The sequence below is a fragment of the Schistocerca nitens genome, chromosome 4, assembly GCF_023898315.1.
Source record: "Schistocerca nitens isolate TAMUIC-IGC-003100 chromosome 4, iqSchNite1.1, whole genome shotgun sequence".
In the NCBI taxonomy this organism is placed as follows: Eukaryota; Metazoa; Arthropoda; class Insecta; order Orthoptera; family Acrididae; genus Schistocerca; species Schistocerca nitens.
This window is the reverse complement of record NC_064617.1, coordinates 800,384,720-800,405,890: the sequence shown is the minus strand read 5'-3', so window position 1 is coordinate 800,405,890 and position 21,171 is coordinate 800,384,720. Positions and strand designations below refer to the sequence as shown.

The following is a 21,171-nucleotide window of genomic DNA, read 5'->3' as shown; positions in this document are numbered from 1 at the left end:
ATTAATTTCCATTTCTTGTACGGTTACATTTAAGTATGTTTATCTGCTAATAATCTGTCTCCCATGTGGTACAAAGCTCGATGAACTTCCATCAATCCAGCTTGTAAGGGCTAAAGTTCCCTTTCTCAAATACAAATATTTTATCATTGGCAACTATATTTACCTAATTCAACAACAGAAAGAGGGAAACAGTTCTTACCTTGTCAACACAGTATTCCACTGTGGAATTTTTTCAGACTTATGCATCTACTGTTCCAATACCAGTGCCTCAAAATCTCACCCACTGTCTTTATGGGAATGGATGAAGGAATTGGAACAGCTGTTCATCCTTGCCTAGGATCTCTTGAGTCTATGTTGTGGCACTGGAATAGCAACCCACCTCCCCCAAGTAACTAGAGACTATATTCTGTTGAAAACTTAACATTGTTTCAACGTATGTGCTGTGCTGTTACTATTTGTGGTGCTTTTCACACCCTGAATGCACCATTCCACTCCTTAAAGTGGATAGAGCATCAATTGATGATTAATGGAACAGGTATTGCAGTTAACTTTGGGTTTCATAGACTGACATTTCACATTTTGTAGCAGATAGGGTAAACTTTGCACATAACAGTAATGCACCCAAACTTGCAATATTTGAAACATTTCACTGGATATGGCATGAGTGGGCAGACATTAAATGTATATTCAGCTTTCAAGTAGACAGGTAAAATCAACAAACACTACGATGTATATTAAGAAATAGTTTAAAACAGGAAGATGGTAAATATGACAGGTGGTACCTAAAAAAATTTGGTGCAACAGTTGTAATGTGAAATACTTCAGTCAGACTGCTAGATCATTAAAGCTGAGGTACAAGGAACTCTGGCATGCTTTTCAGCTTAATAATTTCCACAAGTTGGCCATAGCCAGGCATATACATGGAGCTGTCCACCCTTTGTTGGAAATTGAAGAAAGCCTCTCAGTTTTGCACATAAGAGGATAAGGGTAGGAACTGGATGTACTGGAAAAGTTTAAGATTATGACACAGTGGGAAAAATGAAAAATACAGTAGATGAACAGATTACAGGAGAGACAAAAATTCTGTCTTAATATCAGTCTTTTTAGCTGTTTTAATAATAGTAATACTGTCGACGTTCTGTGCATGGTGAGATTCAAACTCCTGAGCATCTCTCTAGGGCTGTGCATTATCTTTCATCATTGGTATCTCTTTGATATCTTGTGCTCAGTCACACTATTTACATGTCTGTATCTGTGTGTATCACCTTGGAGGCATATGGACCGTGCCTGCAAATAACAGATGCTGTGATACTGCCTACACTAATGGACTGCATATGCTGATCCATTTAAATTTATTCTACCAACTGACAAACTATGCTGAGCCACATTTCAGGAAAAGCAACCTAGAATTTTTAACATTTTCATCTTTATCAAATTTTTAAAATATTCTTGCAGAATCACCCTTGCACAGTCTGGTCACTTATGGACAGTATATCTGCAGTGACGAGAATACTATTGCCCAGTACATTTGAGGTTTCACTAATGCCTTCAAAGATGGGCAGCAATCTCCCCCCCCCCCCCCCCCAAAAAAAAAAAAACAAACTCAGGCCACAGATTTCCTGTGCCCTATCATCACACACCCCAACCCTCCAACCACCGCAATTTTCAGCTATAAAAGGAGCAGCCCCACCCTATTATCACCCAATAACATGTCAGACTGGAACAATGGAATGAACCCTTTGCCAGGGCTTTAACTATTTATCATTGTGCCTGCAAATGAGGAACATCCTTCCCCACAACTTCTCTCACCCCTACTGAAGTAATATTCTGCCATCCATGCAATTTATGTAATATTCTCGTCCACCCACAAGCCACACCCACTCTCAACCCCTTGCCCCATGGGGGCAATGTAACGGTGGAAGATCCAGGTGCTAGACCTGTCCAATACACCCACACAGCACATCCTTCTCACGTCCAGTCACAAGCTTATCCTATCCCATCACCGGCAGGGCCACCTGTGAAAGTAGTCATGTCATATATCAGATCTGTTGCAATTTCTGCACAGCATTTTATGTTGGAATGACCACCAACCAACTATCCACCCGAATGAAAAGCCACAGCCAAACTGCGGTCAAGAACAGAATTGACCTCAGCACAATGATTCATCACCACTTTTATTTGGTATATTATTACATTTCCCATAGTAATATCCATCATATACCAGCATGTTACGATACTCTAAGAAACAATAGAGTATTCCATCAATGTCTTTGCATCAAAAGATTTGTTAGTAGTTGTAATGTAGCAGTGTTTATCGAGTGTGGCATTATACTGACCCTCTATACTTTTCAGGGTACCTGTTAATAATCCTAATCCATTTTGGATATAAATGGGAGAAGATACCACCTTCTCTTTCAACAATGATGAAAGATGCTTTTAATAGTTTTCACAATGAAACACTGTTTCAAAATCTAGCAGAGAATCCAAAGAGTTTCTGGTTGTATGCAAAGTACAACAGTTGCAAGACACAATCGATATCTTCACAATACAAATAAAGCAGAGTTAGTAAACACGGTTTTCTGAAATTTCTTCACTAAAGATGATGAAGTATATATTCCAGAATTAGAATCAAGAATGGCTGCCAACAAGAGTAACTCACAAGTACATAGCCTCAGAGTAGCGAAGCAACTTAAATCACTTAATAAAGGCTAATTTCCAGTCCAGGCTGTATACCAGTTACATTCCTTTCGAAGTATGCTGATGTAACTGCTCCATAAGCAACATATCTACCACTTGCTTGACTAGAAAGTTTCACAGGTTATATCAATACACAAGAAATGAAATAAAAGTAATTGCTGCTGCTGAATTGAAGACCCATATCACTGATGTCAATTTGCAATAGGATGAAGGCTTTTGACACTGTTTTCACAGACAGCTTCTGATTGGCCTGTGGAGAACTGCCCAGTTATGTGACTGGATTTGTGATTTCCTGTCAAAAAAGGTCACAGTCCATAGTAACTGATGGAAAGTCCTCAAGTAGAACAGAAGTTATATCTGACACTCCCCAAGGAAGTTTATGGGTCCTCTGCTGTCCCTACTCTATGTAAATGATCTAAGAGATAATCTGAGCAGCTCTCTTAGATTGTCTGCAGATGATGCTGTTGTTTATAGTCTAGTAAAGTCATCAAAACATCAAAACGAATTGTAAAATGATTGAAACAAAATATCTGTATGGTGTAACAAGTGGCAATTGACTCTAAACAATGAAAAGTGTGAGGTCATCCACTTGAGTAGTGAAATACCCATAAATTTTTGGTTACATGATAAATCAAACAAATTTAATGACTGTCAATTCAACTAAATACCTAGGGGCTACATTTATGAACACTTTAAATTGGAATGATCACATAGAAAGTATTGTGGGTAGATGAACCAAAGATGGCATTTTATTGGCAGACCAGTTAGAAGATGCAATAAATCTACTAAAGAGATTGCCAACATTACACTTGTCCATCCTCTTCTGAAATATACTGTGCAGAACAGGATCCTTATGCGAGAGGACCGACAAATGACATGGAAAAAGTTCAAAGAAGGGTAGCTTGTTTTGTATTACTGCGAAAAAGAGATTAGTGTGTCATGGATACAATATGTGATTCGCGATCATTAAAACAAAGGCTTTTCTCAATTTGCTGAAATAGTTTCACAAAATATTTTAATCACCAGCTTTCTCATCCAAAGGAGAAAATATTTTGTTGACTCCCACTTACACTGGGAGAAATGACCTTCCCAATAAATTAAGCGAACTCAGAGCTCTCACAGAAAGACTGAAGTGTTTGTCTTTTCCATATGCTATTTAAGAGTGCAACAGCAGAGATAAAATCTGAAAGTGATTAAATGAACCCTCTGTCAAGCACTTAAGTGTGAATAGCAGATAAGGAATGTAGAAATCATGGTACAAACAAAATTACTCTTCAAGAGTTCTTCAGTTTAAACTCATTGCATATTCGTACTATACTAAGACAGTAGTACTCATAAAGCAACATATCCAGAAAAAATACACCATTTAGTATTTGAAGACCATGGAATATCAAGCTACTACAAACCCAAAGAGGTAATAATACATATCACTGAACATAAATACTTCAAACACTGTGTGCTGTTATCACTGCAATGCCCAATCACTACAATCTTTCTGAAAGTGTGAGCAGTGGGCACCCTCCCAGGCTCTGTTTATTGAATCGTTGTTGATGAACACTGGCAGTAAACCCAAGCAGCCAGGAATGTCGACTGAAAGGTCCTACAGGTTTGGTGGCTGGTTTAAAAGAGGGGGGAAGGGACCAAACTATGGAGTAATCGGTCCCTTGTTCCAAAGGAAATAATGCCACAAGGGTGAGAATAAGGCAATGAGACTTACAACACAAAACAGAATGAAAGGAAAAACGACAGCAACGACTGAAGGGCAACAAACACTTAAATGGACAAAAGAGGACAAGAAAACCACAAAGACGCAAGAAACAGGTAGAAGAGGTTAAAACAAGAAAGTAGGTTATCATGGCTGGCTGACCACAAGGATAAAAAGGAAAAGCCAGCCACTCTGCAACACATTAAAACCTCCACCCTGAAAGTACTAGGGTGTAGGACACACAGGGACAAAGGACATATGTTAAAACTTAGAGCAAATGATAAAACTCACCCCCACGAATAAAACTTAAAACTAAGGCTGCCAGTGAGGCGCTGTTGCCCAACACTTAAGGTAGGGTGCTGGGAAACTTAAAAGTCCACTGCACAGCGGCTAAAAGTGGGCAGTCCAGCAAGAGATGGACAACCGTTATTCGTGAGCCACAGCGACACCGAGGTGGGTCCTTGTGATGGAGGAGGTAACCATGCACCAGCCAAGTATGGCCAATGCGGAACCGACAGAGAACCACAAAGTCCCTGCAAGAGGCACACACGGAAGTCTTCACCACATTCGTAGTTTCCTTAATGGCATGCAGCATGTTGTGCATGCTGAGGTTATGCCATTCTGTCCCCCAAAGCCACAAAACCTTGTGGCGTAATACTGAATGCAGTTCAGTTTCAGAGAAGCCGATCTCCGTAAGCTGTTTCCATGTAGCCTGTCTGTCCAGCCTGTCGGCAAGTTCATTGCCTGGCAGTCCGAGGTGACCTGGGGTCCAGACAAACACCACTGAACGACTGGACCATTCTAGGGCATAGATGGATTCCTGGATGGTCACTACCAAAGGATGACAAGGGTAGCACTGGTCGATAGTTTGTAGGCTGCTCAAGGAGTCAGTACACAGGAGAAATGACTCGCCTGGGCACGAACAGATGTGCTCAAGAGCACGAGATATGGCTGCCAGCTCTGCTGTGAAAACACTGCAGCCATCTGGTAAGAAGTGCTGTTCTATATGTCCTCCATGAACATAGGCAAAGCCAACGTGAGTATCAGCCATCGAGCCATTGGTGTAAACCATTTCATGGTCCCAGTGCATGTCAAGAATCGAGAGGAAGTGACAGTGGAGAGTCTCAGGGTTAACTGAGTCCTTCGGGCCATGTGAAAGGTCCACGTGAAGCCACAGCCTAGATGTATACCATGGAAGTGTTCATGAATGAACCTTAAGTATAGGTGGCAAAGGCAAGGACTCCAGTTTGGAGAGAAGGGATCGCACAATAACTGGAATTGTAAGCCCTTACCTGGGCCGCCAATCAGAAAGACGAACTGCCGTGGGTGGGAAAAGGAGACGGTAATGCGGATGCGCAGGAGAACTACTAACATGTGCAACATAGCTGTAGAGCAATTGTGCACGCCTAACCTGCAATGGAGGGACCCCGGCCTCCACCAGGACCTTGATAACCGGACTCATCCTAAAAGCTCCTGTCGCTTGGGGAATGCCACAGTGGTGCACTGGGTCGAGTAAATCCAATGCTGAGATTGCCGCCGAACCATAAACCACACTCCCACAGTCAAGGTGGGATCAAACAAGGGCTCTGTAGAGCTGCAGCAGCGTAGAGAGATTGCACCCCAGTTGGTGTTGCTCAGGCAGCGGAGGGCATTGAGGTGCTGCCAACACTTCCGTTTAAGCTGACGGAGGTGAGGAAGCCAAGTCAACTCGGCATCGAAAACCAGTCCTAAGAATCGATATGTCTCTACTACGGTGAGTAGATCATCATTAAGGTAAAATTCTGGTTCCAGATTAACAGTATCACGCCAACAGAAGTGCATAACACACAACTTTGTGGCCGAAAACTGGAAACCATGGGATAGAGCCCATGACTACGTCTTGTGGATGGATCTGTGTAGGTTCCGCTCCACAACACCAGCACTGGTGGAGCAGTACGCAATGCAGAAGTCGTCTGCATACAGAGAAGGTGAGACGGAAGGCCTTACAGCTGCTGATAGACTATTAATGACCACTAAAAATAGAGATACACTCAATACGGAGCACTGCAGGACCCCATTCTTCTGGATATGGGGGGAACTTTGGAGACACCAATTTGCACACGGAAAGTACAAAGCGACAGGAAATTGTGGTTAAAAATCAGAAGCGGGCCTTGGAGACCCCACTCGTATAATATGGCAAGAATATGATGTCGCCAGGTCATGTCACACGCTTTTCGTAAATAATAAAAGATGGCAACCAGGTGTTGGCATCTGGAAAAGGATGTTCGGATGGCAGACTCGAAGAACACAAGATTATCAGTGGTACAGCGACCCTGGTTGAAGCCGCCCTGACATGGAGCCAGTAGGCCATGTGACTCCAAGACCCACACAACCACTGACACACTATACGTTCCAGCAGTTTACAAAGAATGTTGGTGAGGCTGATGGGCTAATCATCTGACTGTGGATCTGATCTGGCCCAGGAGCTGTGTTGGGGCAATGTGCAAGGGCACTGAGCAACTCCTACTCTGTAAATGGGGCGTTATATGGTTCACTGTGGTGTGTCGTGAACAAGAGGACTTTCCTTTCCATCCGCCATTTGAGGGTGCGAAAGGCTCGGGGGTAGTTCTCCGATGCAGAGGCTTGAGCATAGTGCTCAGCAACGTGCCCATCAATTGCGTTTGTGTAGGTAGATAACACGCCATTGATGTTAATGCCACGGACACCTGTTGGTGTTTGGTACCCAAAAAGACATGTGATCTTCGTCCAGACTTGGGAAAGTGACGTATGGCACCCAATGGTTGAGACATATCTGTCTCGACACTCCTGCTTCCATCTTTTGATAAGCTCGCGAACACGAGCACGAGCACAGAGCCGCTTAAAGGCTATGAGGTGCTCCAGGGAAGGGTGCCACTTATGCTGTTGTAGAGAGCTCACTGACGCTCCACCCCACAAGGGGTTACGGGTGTTAAAATCTCCCAAAAGTAGGAAAGGTTTAGGGAGTTCATCAATCAGTGCAGCTAATACATTCAAGGGTACTGCACCATCTGGAGGAAGATATACATTGCAGACAGTTATTTCCTGTGTCATCCTTATTCTTACAGCCACAGTCTCAAGAGGGGTTTGAAGGGTCACAGTTTCACTACTGACTGAGTTTAGGACATAAACGCAAACTCCACCTGACACTCGATTATAGGGCCTACAGTTCCTGTAATATCCTTATAGTGGCAGAGGGCAAGCGTCCGCATTTCCGGGAATCAGGTTTCCTGGAGGGCAATACAAAAAGCAGGTGTAAAGCTTAACAGTTGCTGTGGCTCAGTCAGGCAGTGGAAAAAACAGCCACAATTCCACTGGAGGATGATGTCATAGTGAGACTGGGAAGGTGTGGAACATTCAATGAGGCAGTTTACGCCTCAGGGTTACCTGCTGCCATCGACTTATTGCCTGAGCAGTCTATATCCATTGTGTCTGAGGATCCGGCGAGATCTAGGTCCTCAGCGGACACCAGAATCTCCACCTTATCCCCAGACACATAGCTTGTAGGCGGCGGTGTTGTGGATGCCACCGCAATTTCCTTGGTCTTAGGGGTCTTCTTTTTGGACTTTTCTCGCTGCTCCTTGGGTTTCTCTGGCTGGGAGGACTTCACTGACTCAGTCTCCGGGACTGAGGATGATCGTGAAGCCCTACGACCAGCTGCTTTTGGGCACTTCAGCCACTGGCGGGAGCCATCTCTCCCATTAGCAGAAACCTGGGAAGGGAGTGACCCAAGGGACCCCTTCCTGGTGAGAGGAACTGAAGAAGACTTACGCTTCTCCGGCTGAGAAGTGAGGACTGGACGGGTGGGGGAGGGGCTGGGGGTAGGGGTGGGGGCAGTGCTCCCGAGGTCAGAGGTGTGGCAGCAACAGGCGGGGGAAGTGCCCCCCACCATCAAGGGGGTAGGTGTAGCCTTCTGGCTCTGAGTGCCAACTGGAATTCGCGGAAATGATGGGACTACAACTGTTCTCATAGCGGTGGCGTATGAGGTGGTCATAGACAGAGGATGTAGGCACTCATATTTTCTCCTAGCCTCGGTGTACGTCAGTTGGTCCAGGGTCTTGTATTCCACGATTTTCCTCTCTTTCTGTAGAATCCTGCAGTCTGGCGAGCAAGGTGAATGATGCTTTCCGCAATTAACACCGATGGGAGGCGGGGCACATGGATTACTGGGATTTTATGGACGTCCACACACAATCTCAACATGTGACACTGGAAGTACAGCAGTAAGACATATGGCCAAACTTCCAGCACTTAAAGCACCACATCAGGGGAGGGATATAGGGCTTGACGTCACAGCGATAGACCATCACCTTGACCTTCTCGGGTAAGGTGTCACCCTCGAAGACCAAGATGAAGGCACCATTGACAACCCGATTATCCCTCGGACCCCGATGGACACGCCGTACGAAACGAACACCTCGCTGCTCTAAATTGGCGTGCAGCTTGTCATCAGAATGTAAAAGGTCCCTGTGGAATATAATGCCCTGGACCATATTTAAGCTCTTATGGGGTGTGATGGTAACAGAAACATCCCCCAACTGGTTACAAACGAGTAAAGTCCGTGACTGGGCAGAGGATGCTGTTTTTATTAAGACTGACCCAGATTGCATTTTGGACAAGCCCTCCACCTCTCCAAACTTGTCCTCTAAATGCTCTCCAAAAAACTGTGGCTTCATCGAAACAAAAGAGTCCCCATCAGTTCTCATACATATGAGGTACCGGGGTGAATAAGGTTCGCTGCCATCCTTAGCCTGGCATTCGTCCCATGGTGTGGCCAGGGAGGGTAATGATTTAGGGTCGTACTTTCTTGCATTGTACTGAGACCTGCAACGCTTAGAGGGTGCTGGTGTTTGATAACCAGCAAGTGATGACATGATACACTTCATCGCGTGTCATCCACCCTGATGCCACCCACTCTGACCAGGTGCGCTCCCCACAGGCACCACCCAGCCGCAGCAAAGGCAACCTGGCAGGATGGCCATTGCTGGGAGTCCCGATGCCCCAGGACGACAGGCATCTACCCATCGGCATACATGGGGAGTAAATGGTGCAGGCATCAGCAGAGCGGTCCCTGTATTGTCAGGGAGTTACAACCAACAGGGTACATGGCGGCCCCAACACAACGGACTGGCTACCGTGCTGGATAGGAGGTGCAAATAAGTCCATGGTCATTGTCAGCACAAAAAGCGACACTGCATAGTGCATGGTGGAAAATGCACCCAGGAAGGCATCCTTGCTCAAAAGATGGAGAATGAGCTGGACTGCAGTGCGACGATGAGAAAGTGGGCTAAAGATCTCAAGGCACAATGGACAAAATGCACCATGTAAGGCACCCTTCCCCAATTGGCTTGCTCTTTGGGAAAATGTTGAAAAATGGAGGTCAAACCCTACAGGGGACCTTCATATAAAGGCCGAAACATATGAGACTCCTTTTAGTCACCTCTTACGACAGGCAGGAATACCTCGGGCGTATTCTAATCCCCGGACCCACGAGGGGGGGGGGGGGGTGTCTAAAAGTCCCACAAAAAGTCAATTAAGATTGAGAACGTCATTCCTGAGTAAACTTGATACAAATGAGATGTTATGAGTGCCCCCATCCATTCCCTCTACTGACCATTTAATCTCAGTATCAATTTACTTACACAGTTTCCATCTTTTCCTATTGTTACAATTTTAGTTATTTAAATACATTTCCACCATCTTTGTAAATCAGGTGTTTAAGCAAAACCCCATATTCCCGGAGGAACAAATTATGTGCCTAATGGACACTGCTGAAACAGCTCATGGTAACTGATTGTTGGGGTCACTGACCATTCTCCAACGTCATAATTCTGGTTTGTTGAAACGAAAACACTGAACCTGCGAAACCATCAATCTGCTTTCATCCATGATGTCATCTGAATGATGTCCATAAACCACTTGCTGAAAACCATTACACACAAAATATCTGCACCAGAAGAATTACAGTTATTCTTACGACAGCACATGTTGGCTAAACTCAAGGTAACCAAGGCAACACTACAAATCAGATATTTGCCATGAGTAATATTTTGTACTCAAATACATCGACTTGCCAACTTAATTATTAACTATCACCTTCCAACCATCCTAAACCTCAGGCTACACTGTAGATCAATCTGTCACCACAGGCTCCATTTCGCACAGGAGTACAGAGGCAGATAATGTTACTGGTATTCTTTTCTCTTCCTTTTTGTGTAGAAAATATTTCACATAGCACAACATTATTACATCATGGGTCAAAGTCAATATATGGTATCAGTAAGTTCAACATCTGATGGAATTCACACTCACAGAACTGTTTACCATTTAGGAACACTTAGGGGTATTATGGGGTATATGTAACTAAGGAACACAGTGCATGCCAAGAACATTGCCTCTCATTTTAAATTATACATCAGTTTTTAAAGGTAAAGGTACGGCTCTCATTGGTTTGAACACTGCAGTGTTTTACTAGGGATGGTCCTATGGAAGTGGTATGCTTTTGCCTTTCTCTGACCTTTAAACTGTCTTACCAAGTCAGGGCCTACAATTAAACACGGACTTCAAACCACAGGGAAACTTGGTATTTTTTGCATTAACAAACATTGCCAGAGGTGAAAGAAGTGTTAAGTGGCAGACAAGAATCCTAGGACCAACTGAGAATTAAATCCCAGACTTTCAGATTCACTTAACCAGTGAGCAACATATCTTCATTGACTCTTATTTTTTATTTGCTAACATTTGCCCAACATGTCCTCTCTTAAAAATAAAGTAAAGCAGTCATCAATACAAAGATTAAGTGCATTAATAGGTATGGTCATGTTGGAGGTGGCATGCCATTGCCTTCCTCAGACCTCTGAACTGACTTACACAGCCAGTTATAAGGAGACATACAGTTTAAAATGGATTCTGAACCACGCTGTAACTCGTCTTCACCCCCCCCCCCCCCCCCCCTCCATCAACAAACATTGCCACAGATGGAAAAAGTTATAAGTGACAGATACGAATCCTAGGACTGACCTTTGTATTTGTAGTCTGGCACTTTCCCATCGATCCGTACCGTGTCTTCACTTACATTTTTTAAACTGTACACATAACGTATTGTCTAACAAAACTGGGAATTTAAAAATTGAAGGATTAAATGAAGAAAGTGAAGGACTCACAATTTTAACAGAAATAAAAGAAATATATACACAAATGCAGTACAATACACACACACAGAAAAACATTGACTGTCAATACTCATTTGTCTGTCAGTACTAATCTATAGTTGTGCAATTTGAACACGAATGTCACGTAATAACCCATTTATTTTTGAAAGTTTAAGTGATTGCAAATAATACTTACTGCAAAATTAAAAATGTAAAGTATAAAGTAATGATAGCAAAAGAATATGACAAAAGACCAAAATTAACTGATCACACAATGATATCTTAAACGTTAATGTGTTTTAACAGGTTTTGGACCCAGAAGAGATGTTTTTTCACTGCTGCACTGAGGTTTTGCAGATTACCAAGAAACATCATGTGAGATCAATCATCTCAGTATGTTTTGTTTCATTTACAGTGCACTACACTGACGATCACTCTTTCCACTCATTTCCCCCATTAAAATTTAATGTAACTTCACATTCTCTTTCCGCTACAATAATGGAGTACCTGGATTCTGACTTGTGTTGAGACAATTTTCAGTTACTTAAACATTTGAGGTGCTTATTCATTTATTATTCTCTGCTTTCTGACAACAACACTTCTACTGTGGCATAGGATTAGCCCATGAGCTCTCCTGAACAAACTTTGTCGGAAGAATTATTCAGAAATAAAAACATAGAATATTATTTTATGCAGACACATATGGTAGTTCAACATCAGAAGCAATACGTTAATAACAATGTAAAAATGACATCTGTCAGTGAGTAACAAATTAGGAAACACAACTGATGTCATAACTAGCTTCATAACAGTAACAGGAATATACAGAAAGACAACAGAACATGGTCATGCAAATGGGAAGGAACGTTCCTTTTTAAATTAAAAAAAGGAATATGTGCACTCACCCATTCGGCATTGTCATCAACAAAAACTTTCTGATGCTCCTGATGACTAAATTCTTTCTTGCCGAGTGACAAAATTACCTGAAAATGTGTTTCACGTAAGTGACTCATTATGCAGAGTAATAAAATTTACTGTGAATATTTCACAACACAAAAGAATTTGATTGTGTAGGTCAGAATTCAAAGCCACATATACTTAGAAACATTTATCTTACTTAGATTAACGTCGAACGTACAGCTCTACACAAAAAAACGAAAAACAAAGAATAAACATCAAACCAGAGAAACCAGCCACTTGTAGAAAGAAAAAAACAATGCAATTCACTGGTCGGTCTCTTGCCGCCCGCCCCCCCCCCCCTCCCCAAAAAAGCATGTTGGGGTACTTGAATTTGATTTGACTTGTCGTCTAGCTCTTTTCCAGATAACCGGATGATGTGTCAGTGTGAGCACAGGTGTGACTGGTTTTTCTACAGTCTTCTGGCATCTTGGCATTGTCTTTTCAGTTCCACTAGGTGTAGGCTCACCTGACCCTCCATCATCCTGAACTGGAGGAGCGCTTTTGTGCTTCGGCACTGGTAAGGTCCATGATGGTTTCACTCTTTCAATGGACACCTGGACAATTTTTCCATTTTGCGAGATGTCTATAGTATGGGAATTACATCGCAGTATTTGGTAGGGCCTAGTATAAGGAGGTTGTAGGGTCAGTCGAGCCTAGACCCAGTTGAACAGAAGAGACAATGCCAAGATGACAGAACTGACGCATCAACCGGTCGTCCGTAAAAGAGCTGGGAGGCTGTGTGGGAACAAGAAACCGACCAATTAGGTGCCTTGTTTGTTCTTTGGATGAGTAGCTGATTTCTCTGGTTTGATGTTCATTCTTTATTTTTTGGGGTTACCAATTATGTAGGTCAAAAATCAAACCCACATATACTTAGAGACATTATTTTACTTAGATTAATGTCAGAAGCACAGTTCTAAAAACAAAACAAAACAAAAAAAAAATAAAATAAATGAACAGAAAACCAGAGAAACCAGCTATTCGTCCAAAGAACAAACAATGCACTTCACTGGTTGGGTTCTTGTTCCCACAATTGTATGTTGTTATTTTTATCTATTGTGTTACTGCTTATCTGGCACAAACTCAAGACAAGACAACTGAGATAATGTTCTGCTTTGTTGTCCTGCACCACAGAATCCCGTGTGTGTGTGTGTGTGTGTGTGTGTGTGTGTGTGTGTGTGTGTGTGTGTGTGTGTGTGTGTGTGTGTGTGTGTGTGTGTGTGTGTGTGTCCATGGCGGTGCTTTCCTAGTACTTCAGAGTTTTATGCGGTAGAGCAGGAAAGAAATATCTGTGCCTTTTAGATGTAGCAAGAAGATGTCAGAAAATAAACAAACAACATTAAGAGGGAGGACGTGGATTACAATTGGCACCTGGAAAGAAATTTGGAACAAAGACAACACTTTTTGTGATGTTATTTCAGACACACTGATAGACATTCCTACATAAAACTTCATCCATGATCAAGGGGGATGACAAGATATGGAGAAATGTTAGGATAAAGAGAGAGCTGCTGCTAGGTAGCCTTTAGTATCTGCAAGTGACATGAAAAGAATACGAAGTTAATAGTATTTGCATAAATAGTGTACAGTTTAACCAAATGGCACAGGAACTGCAGAAGTTGGACAGTGCTTGTGACACAGGTGTTGGCCTGATGTGGCAGACTTCTTCACTCACATAATAAATGTGTGCTTTGATGGTCTGCATCTAGATGGCACAGTTTCCTTGAAATCTTATTGATAAACAAAAAGTAAATGTAACAGAAATGAATGGAATGACAGCTATAAAGAGATTTAATGAATTCGAAAGCGCAATCTTAATTGATGGATAGTCACGGTCCTATGTACAGTCAATAAAAAATCAAACTCATTCTGTCACTTGCTTATTGACCCTACTGCCCATGAAATGTATTGTTTCTTTTTAATCCTGTGACATAACATGTAAAGTTTGCTCATAAGCTGGATGCGTTACTCTTGTAACCAATACAATAAGATCTAAGGATGGTTCATGTTGAGCCAAAACTGGCCTTTTAAAATAATTAAAGCAATATAGATGGACAGTAAAAATATGTTTTATAAGTCACTGTGGATCTTCTCTGGGGACTTTATGTCAATTACTGACAAGAAATGTAGGAAGTAAAGAGACAGAGAGCAGAAATACTACATTTCTTCTCCAAAGAAAAAATAAATGAAGGATAACACAAATAAAAGAGAGAAATATTGAAATGTTGTCATAGAACTGAAACAACTAAAGTTGATCAACACAATTGAGTGTACTAAACGTGTCAGGTACCTGTTAGATTTTACACCTGTTATGCTAAAGAATGGAACCTATCCTAGAGAAGGTTTTCATAGAGCACTGGAATGTCCTACATATGCAAAAAGAAGGCCCAGCTGAATACAGTTTTCAAGAATCTTTGGAGAACTGCTGTGCAGTACTACAGATTTATATTACTGATGTAAATTACTTGTAGCTTTATGGAACGAGTGTCTGCTTGTAGCTTTATGGAACTTGTTATGTTTGCATACAAATACTTTCTTTTCCTTTCTTTCTTTTGAGGTCAGAAAAACTCCTCTTTAAGAACTGACATGGATTCCACGAGCACAGATTGCACGAAGTTCAGATTGATCTTTTGTTTATGACATCCATAAGACAACTGGTAGTAATGTCACTGTCAATTCAGTGTTTTTTAGCTTTCAGAATGCTAACTGTTACCTGGTAAATTAAATAAATGTGAACGATAAGACGGTAGATTTTGTTGTTGTGCGAGGGTCAGTCATACGGTAATTCTTCCCATTCTTTTTTATTTTTATTTTACAAGAAACGTAAATGCCATATATATAGGATAACAGCTACAACATTCATGATTAATATGTCACTTGTCAATATGATCATCTTTGTATACAGTTTTCACCCACCATGAAACAAAAGCATGTGTACCTGTGCAGTAAAAATCATGGTCCTGCTTCCTCAGTCACTGCCACACAGAATTTAAAAGGTCTCATCTTCAAATTATGCCCTCATGAGCTTCTCCATGTCAGCTGGACAGATGGAAGTCTGATAGTGTTGCAGATTGGATGCAATTGCTTCCCTTGCCACTTTACTCTAATCGGTCAACAATTTTGATACTCTGCTGTACAAATCTCTGAGTAACCCAGTTTTTCAATAAGGCCATCACACAGCTTTCACATGGTGACACATTTCATATGTTGTTACCAGGTGGTCAACATGGATGACTGGATGATCTGGTCGTCGCAATGGATGTTGTGTGAAGTTAGTGCAGCTGCTCACTTGCCACTCCACAATGCACCAGCCAACTGTGTTTCCCTTCAGCTTCTTTACAGCGAAGAACTCATCAGCTAATGGTGTTTAAATTCACAGTAGCACCTCCATACACCTGCTTCAGGCTGTCATGAATATAATTAGGCATTTCACCTTCTGCAGTAAGGAAGTCAATCACAGAATAATGTCTTATGCATATATTAATGTTGGCCATTTTCTAAATTTGTACAGAGCTGTCATCTGTTAATGTAGGATGCAGTTACTGGAGTAGGTTCTAGAAGAAGGTTTGTGGAAGTGTGCCAAATTCACACTTACTACATTATCAACTTAATGAAGGAGGAAGAAATAAGCGGCTCTACTTTCTGACTGTCCCTTGTAAGACGGTGGTTTGAAAAGTGCTCGGAATCACCATGAGAGGTCAGTGCTAGCGCAATGAGTTCTTCACGTGATATTCATTGACTGTTGCCTGTCAACACATGCTATGGCAGTGCTCTTGGAAGTAAGCTGTGGCAGTGACATGGCTCTGTTGTTGCTCCCACATAGTGATTTGCAAAGATGGGGGGGGGGGGGGGGGGGGGAATAATTTCGAGATTCGAGCAGTGATTAGGTACTTCATAAAGAAAGGTATGAAAGCAAAGGACATTCATGCCGATTTCCAGAATACACTGGGGGACTCTGCTCCTTCATATTCAACTGTTGCCAAGTGGACAAATGACTTTAAATTTCGTCAGGAGAGCTTAGATGATGATCCGCACAGTGGTCGGCCAAGATGTGTCACTACTCCAGAAATCATTGCAAAAGTGAACAAAATGGGCACGAAGGATCGCCAACTGAAAGTGTGTGAAATTGCTCATGCTTTCCAGACGTCATCTTAAATGGTATATCACATTTTAACTGAAGAAACAGAAATGAAAAAATTATCTGCAAGATGGGTGCCGCGACAAAACAAAGCACGTGCTGTCGTCATGTCAAAATTACATGAACTAAGGTAACAATTGTTGCCACATCCACCTTATTCACCTGATATGGCTGTCAGACTTCCATCTCTTCACAAAACTGAAAATTTTTCTTGGAGGATGAAGACTCATTTCAAATGAAGAATTGATAGCCGGAGTCACAACTATTTTGCAGGCCTGGAGGAAACTCATTTTCGAGAGGGGATCAAGGCACTGGAAAATCATTAGATCAAGTGCATTAATCTACAAGGAGACTACACAGAAAATAAAAAAAGTTTCAGTGATGTAAGTACTTTTTCTCTATTCTGTTCCGAGAACTTTTCAAACCACCCTCATACTATACATCAGTCTAAATGGGAAGACATCGGCAAAATCTAAAGAAACCTTACATCTACCGCTAAGAAGTGAGGCTGTTCTTGGACCACATCGTTTTACACATGTATGAGTAGTCAAATATACAAGGGCACGCTTTCAGAGAAATTTAGGGTAGAACAGTCAAAAATTTAGTTGTGTGGAAGGCAGATGCCAAATGGAGAGTCACTAGAAAAATTTTAATTTATCTATGAAGGAAGTGAATGCTGTTCCTCAGTCTTAGATCTTTATCAAGTTTGATTAACAAAAGATATAAAGAATATTCAAAGACAAGTCACACACACAATTCATCATATGTTTCTTTAACCAGTGTGAAAGTGTCAAACCTCAACCATTTTCAGTTCGCGATACTGCAGGAGGGACAAAATGAACCACATAGAGAACTATTCTGAAAAATATGAGAGCATACAAATGAAAGAACTTAAATCATGAGTATACTGATAAAATGAGAATAGTAGAAAGAAGATGATTTGGTTATGATCAAAAATGGGTTGCATAATAAAAGAAGTGAACAAGTGTGTTGCCTTGGTAGGAAAATGGCCAATGTGAGGAAAACATCACAAATGTGGAGGGGCAATCAAAAAGTTTCTGTTCGAAGACTGTACACTCCAGAATCGATATGCCAATCAGGCAAAATTACAGTGAGCACTAAGGTAATCATCCTACTAATGCACCGGGTTTAAAATACGCAATCAGTAAAACAATGTCCTGCTGCCTGAATAAGTCCGTAACTGCTTACTAAGCATCCTCATCCAACAGGAATTGTTAGCCCTTCGAGGCCTTTTTTAAGGGAGCAATGGCATAGTAATCACACGGGGAGACATCAGAACCATAGGCGGGTGCTTGGGTATCGCCCACGTGAGTCAGTATAACTTTTGCGTAACAACATTTGCAATATGAGGATGTACGTTATACTGAAGCAGCAGCGTTCCACAACTGGTTTTCAGCAGACATGCTGCCCCATGCGCAGTCTTCATTCTACAATGAATGTCTACTGGTGTTTCTCCTTTGGCAGGCAAGAAAAGAATAACACCTCGCTGGTTCTGTTTGGATACAAGATCACCATAGTTCACATTTCTGCATTTAGCACATGCATGTCAGGAAGACATGAAGGCCACACTGTTTTCATCAACCCTTAAATAAGGTATGGCCTAGACAGGATTACCAGTGTAGGAGCTCTAATGATGTGCAATACTATATGGACGGAGTAAGATGTTTCAAAGATAACATATGTGGAGTCCAACATTGCACTCTGCTGTAGGATATTGAAAAATAAGTGGATATTAAGTGGCCTGAGAAAAATAATAAATTAAGAAGTACTAAAAAAAGTAGATGAGAAAGAAATATAGGGCTATCCCTTCCCAATAGATGGAACTGGTTAGCAGAACAAGTTCTAAGACATCCTGGATTCATTATCTTGTATATTAAGGCTTTTCCTCATTTGTCCCTTGTGGAGTATGGAAAGAATGTTCACCAGTATGCTTTTGTGTAAGCTATCACTGGTCTGATTTTATCTCCACTGCCACTAAAAGAGGACTACATAGTAGATTGAATAATATTCATAAAATCCACTTACAGCTATCCAATACATTTAACTAATATAGAGGCTGAATAAGTATTTTGTAAGCAATACCTTCTGTAGACAAACTGCAATTTCCAGTATCTTATGAATGAATCAAAATGTGACATTAAATTTCCTTACAACTGATCCTATTTTATCATTCCACAAGTATCTTTGACACTGCAACTTCTCTGTATTTCTATGATATGACTGATTTGTAATGAATCACTAATGCTGGAAGTCAAAGACTATTTCATTTTCATAAGCATATTACTTTAAATATCTTTCAGGAACAGTTACTTGCTAGCCTCTGCATCAGTCAACTATTTCGTGGAATCATACCTGGATATTACTACAATGTTTACCAGGTAACACTTTCCCATAGGTTATCACACCATCTATGAAAGAGCTGAGATTACAACAGAGCAGGCTGCTACATCATTAATGTACAGCAAACAGTAATGGCTCTATTACACTACCCTAGTGTGTAGCAGACATTATTTCTGTACTAATCGCATATCTTAATTTTGATGGCCCTTGATTGGTAAAAGTCGACCAACTCCATGTCAGTCTGGAATGTTTACTATCTTTGCCAACCTTAGCTATGTAACAGTAATATGCATCATAAAAATAAGTAGCCATTAAGGATACAGTGAGAGTTCACATGCAATGTTGTGCATAGTGATTGTTCACATAATTTACAAAACTTCATTATTTCATAGCAATAAAATTTCATTTTTGATTACTTAAGTATTAAAGCAACACTTGCTTTCATGTCACTTCTACAATGAATTACTCCATTACATGTTCATTTCTTTTATAAATTTAAGATGGCCAGCCTAGTAGGAAAAGGCTGGGCTGGTCCCATGACCCAATCCATTACTAACCGATCACGAGCTTTCATTCCCAGCATATTCCCCAATGGGACCAAGTTATAAAGTGTAGGATTAGTATCTGCGCCTAAGTCTCACACAAGGGTAATGTGCTCCAATCTGAAAGTTTTCAGTCCTGCTGTAAATTTTATCATATACCTCACATTAACCTATTTTTTGCAGCAGCCTTTCAAACTGAAAACTTAATATGTAGCCAGAAGCCACTGAAAACTGTGTAAAGTCATATAAGGTGGCTTACCAAATGCAGCAATGGGAAGGGAGGGAAAGACAATAAATTATAAACTACTATGTGTACATTTGTTAATGTGATGTAAATGTAACTTTAGAAGCTGGATTTCAAATGAGCATATTTAATATAGTAAAATATGTTTCAGTATTTATAACTATGACATATGTGTCAAATGCTGGGTAAATGTGTTTTTTGTATCCCTGAATGCGCTTGCTGAGATGAGCACAACAATAGGAGGAAAAGCAGGAACTGTTTACGTTTGTTGCCTTACCTACTTCTGGCACTACTTCTTTTACAGAACAATCAAGTTTCAAAAAACAGTCTATATAAGGGGAATGTCACTGTCCACTCCTCCTTGCTTTTGGTTTAACTTCCTGCCAACACTGTAGTTATTATAGATGGAATATCAGCCACATTCTTGGCTAGAGGAAAAACTCGTGACACTCATGTGATAGGATTCCACTTTTTTACATCTAGGGCTACAAGGTTGATCAATGCAAATGGATAGTTTTACTGAAGTTCAACATGTAAACATGTGTAATTCTTATATATGGGCAAGTTGGTTGTAAACCTGTGTCTGTCATTGCTGGATACCAGTTGTATCATAAATTCAATATACCCCAAATATCAGTAAGCTGATACACTTTCTAAAATGCATATTTTTCATATTTAGTTTTTTGCATATGTCTGTTTCCTTCTCATCTAGCAGAACCTTCGTTTTTCTAATGGAGCCATGCAACTTATCTACAATACCCACATTGGTTGTCATTGATGTTAGAGGAGTAAAATGCCTTTCAGATATAAATTAAGCTGGGAGACATGAGAAGTTTTCCTTAAATGGGAGGAAAATGTAATATCATAACATGTGTCCTCACAGTTGCTTAGAAACTATGTGAATTAGTACAGCATCATGTCGTCTTTTGTTAATAGCTGATAATTATTAATTACTGCACTACAGGTAGGTATGTACAAGATTCATTTTCCGAGAAGTATAGGAAGACTTATGAACTAATATTTTCGAAACAGCTTTCAAATAATCTATAGAAGATTACTTCACTGATATAGCTGCAGCTATAAATGTGTAATACCCATCATGCGTAACGAATGGGTAAAATGGGAAGTTGTATCAACTAATATCAAACATCCCCTACAAGTTGCTTGCAAAAGGCGACTACTGAATACATAGTGCAGAGAGGATTAAGGGAACTAACCTGGGTCTATTACAATGTCCAATCTAGACATTCATACTATGACTTACAAAGAACAAATGTGGGTTGCTTGCTTACCAAGCTGCAACACAGACAGAGCCATGAATCAAAGTCGCTAACCTGTGGCTTGAATGTATTACTGGT

At 41.1% G+C, this 21,171-nt stretch overlaps 1 protein-coding gene across 5 annotated transcripts in view; it reads right to left on the bottom strand.

Annotated features, from left to right (window-relative positions):
- Window positions 1-21,171, bottom strand: part of LOC126253204 (inositol polyphosphate-5-phosphatase A) — a 373,218-nt gene that overhangs the window by 148,264 nt on the left and 203,783 nt on the right. For all 5 annotated transcript variants that reach the window (XM_049954379.1, XM_049954380.1, XM_049954376.1 and 2 more), the window contains one exon: window positions 12,474-12,551. In XM_049954379.1, the coding sequence (XP_049810336.1) occupies window positions 12,474-12,551 (78 nt within the window). The remainder of the gene's footprint in view (window positions 1-12,473; window positions 12,552-21,171) is intronic.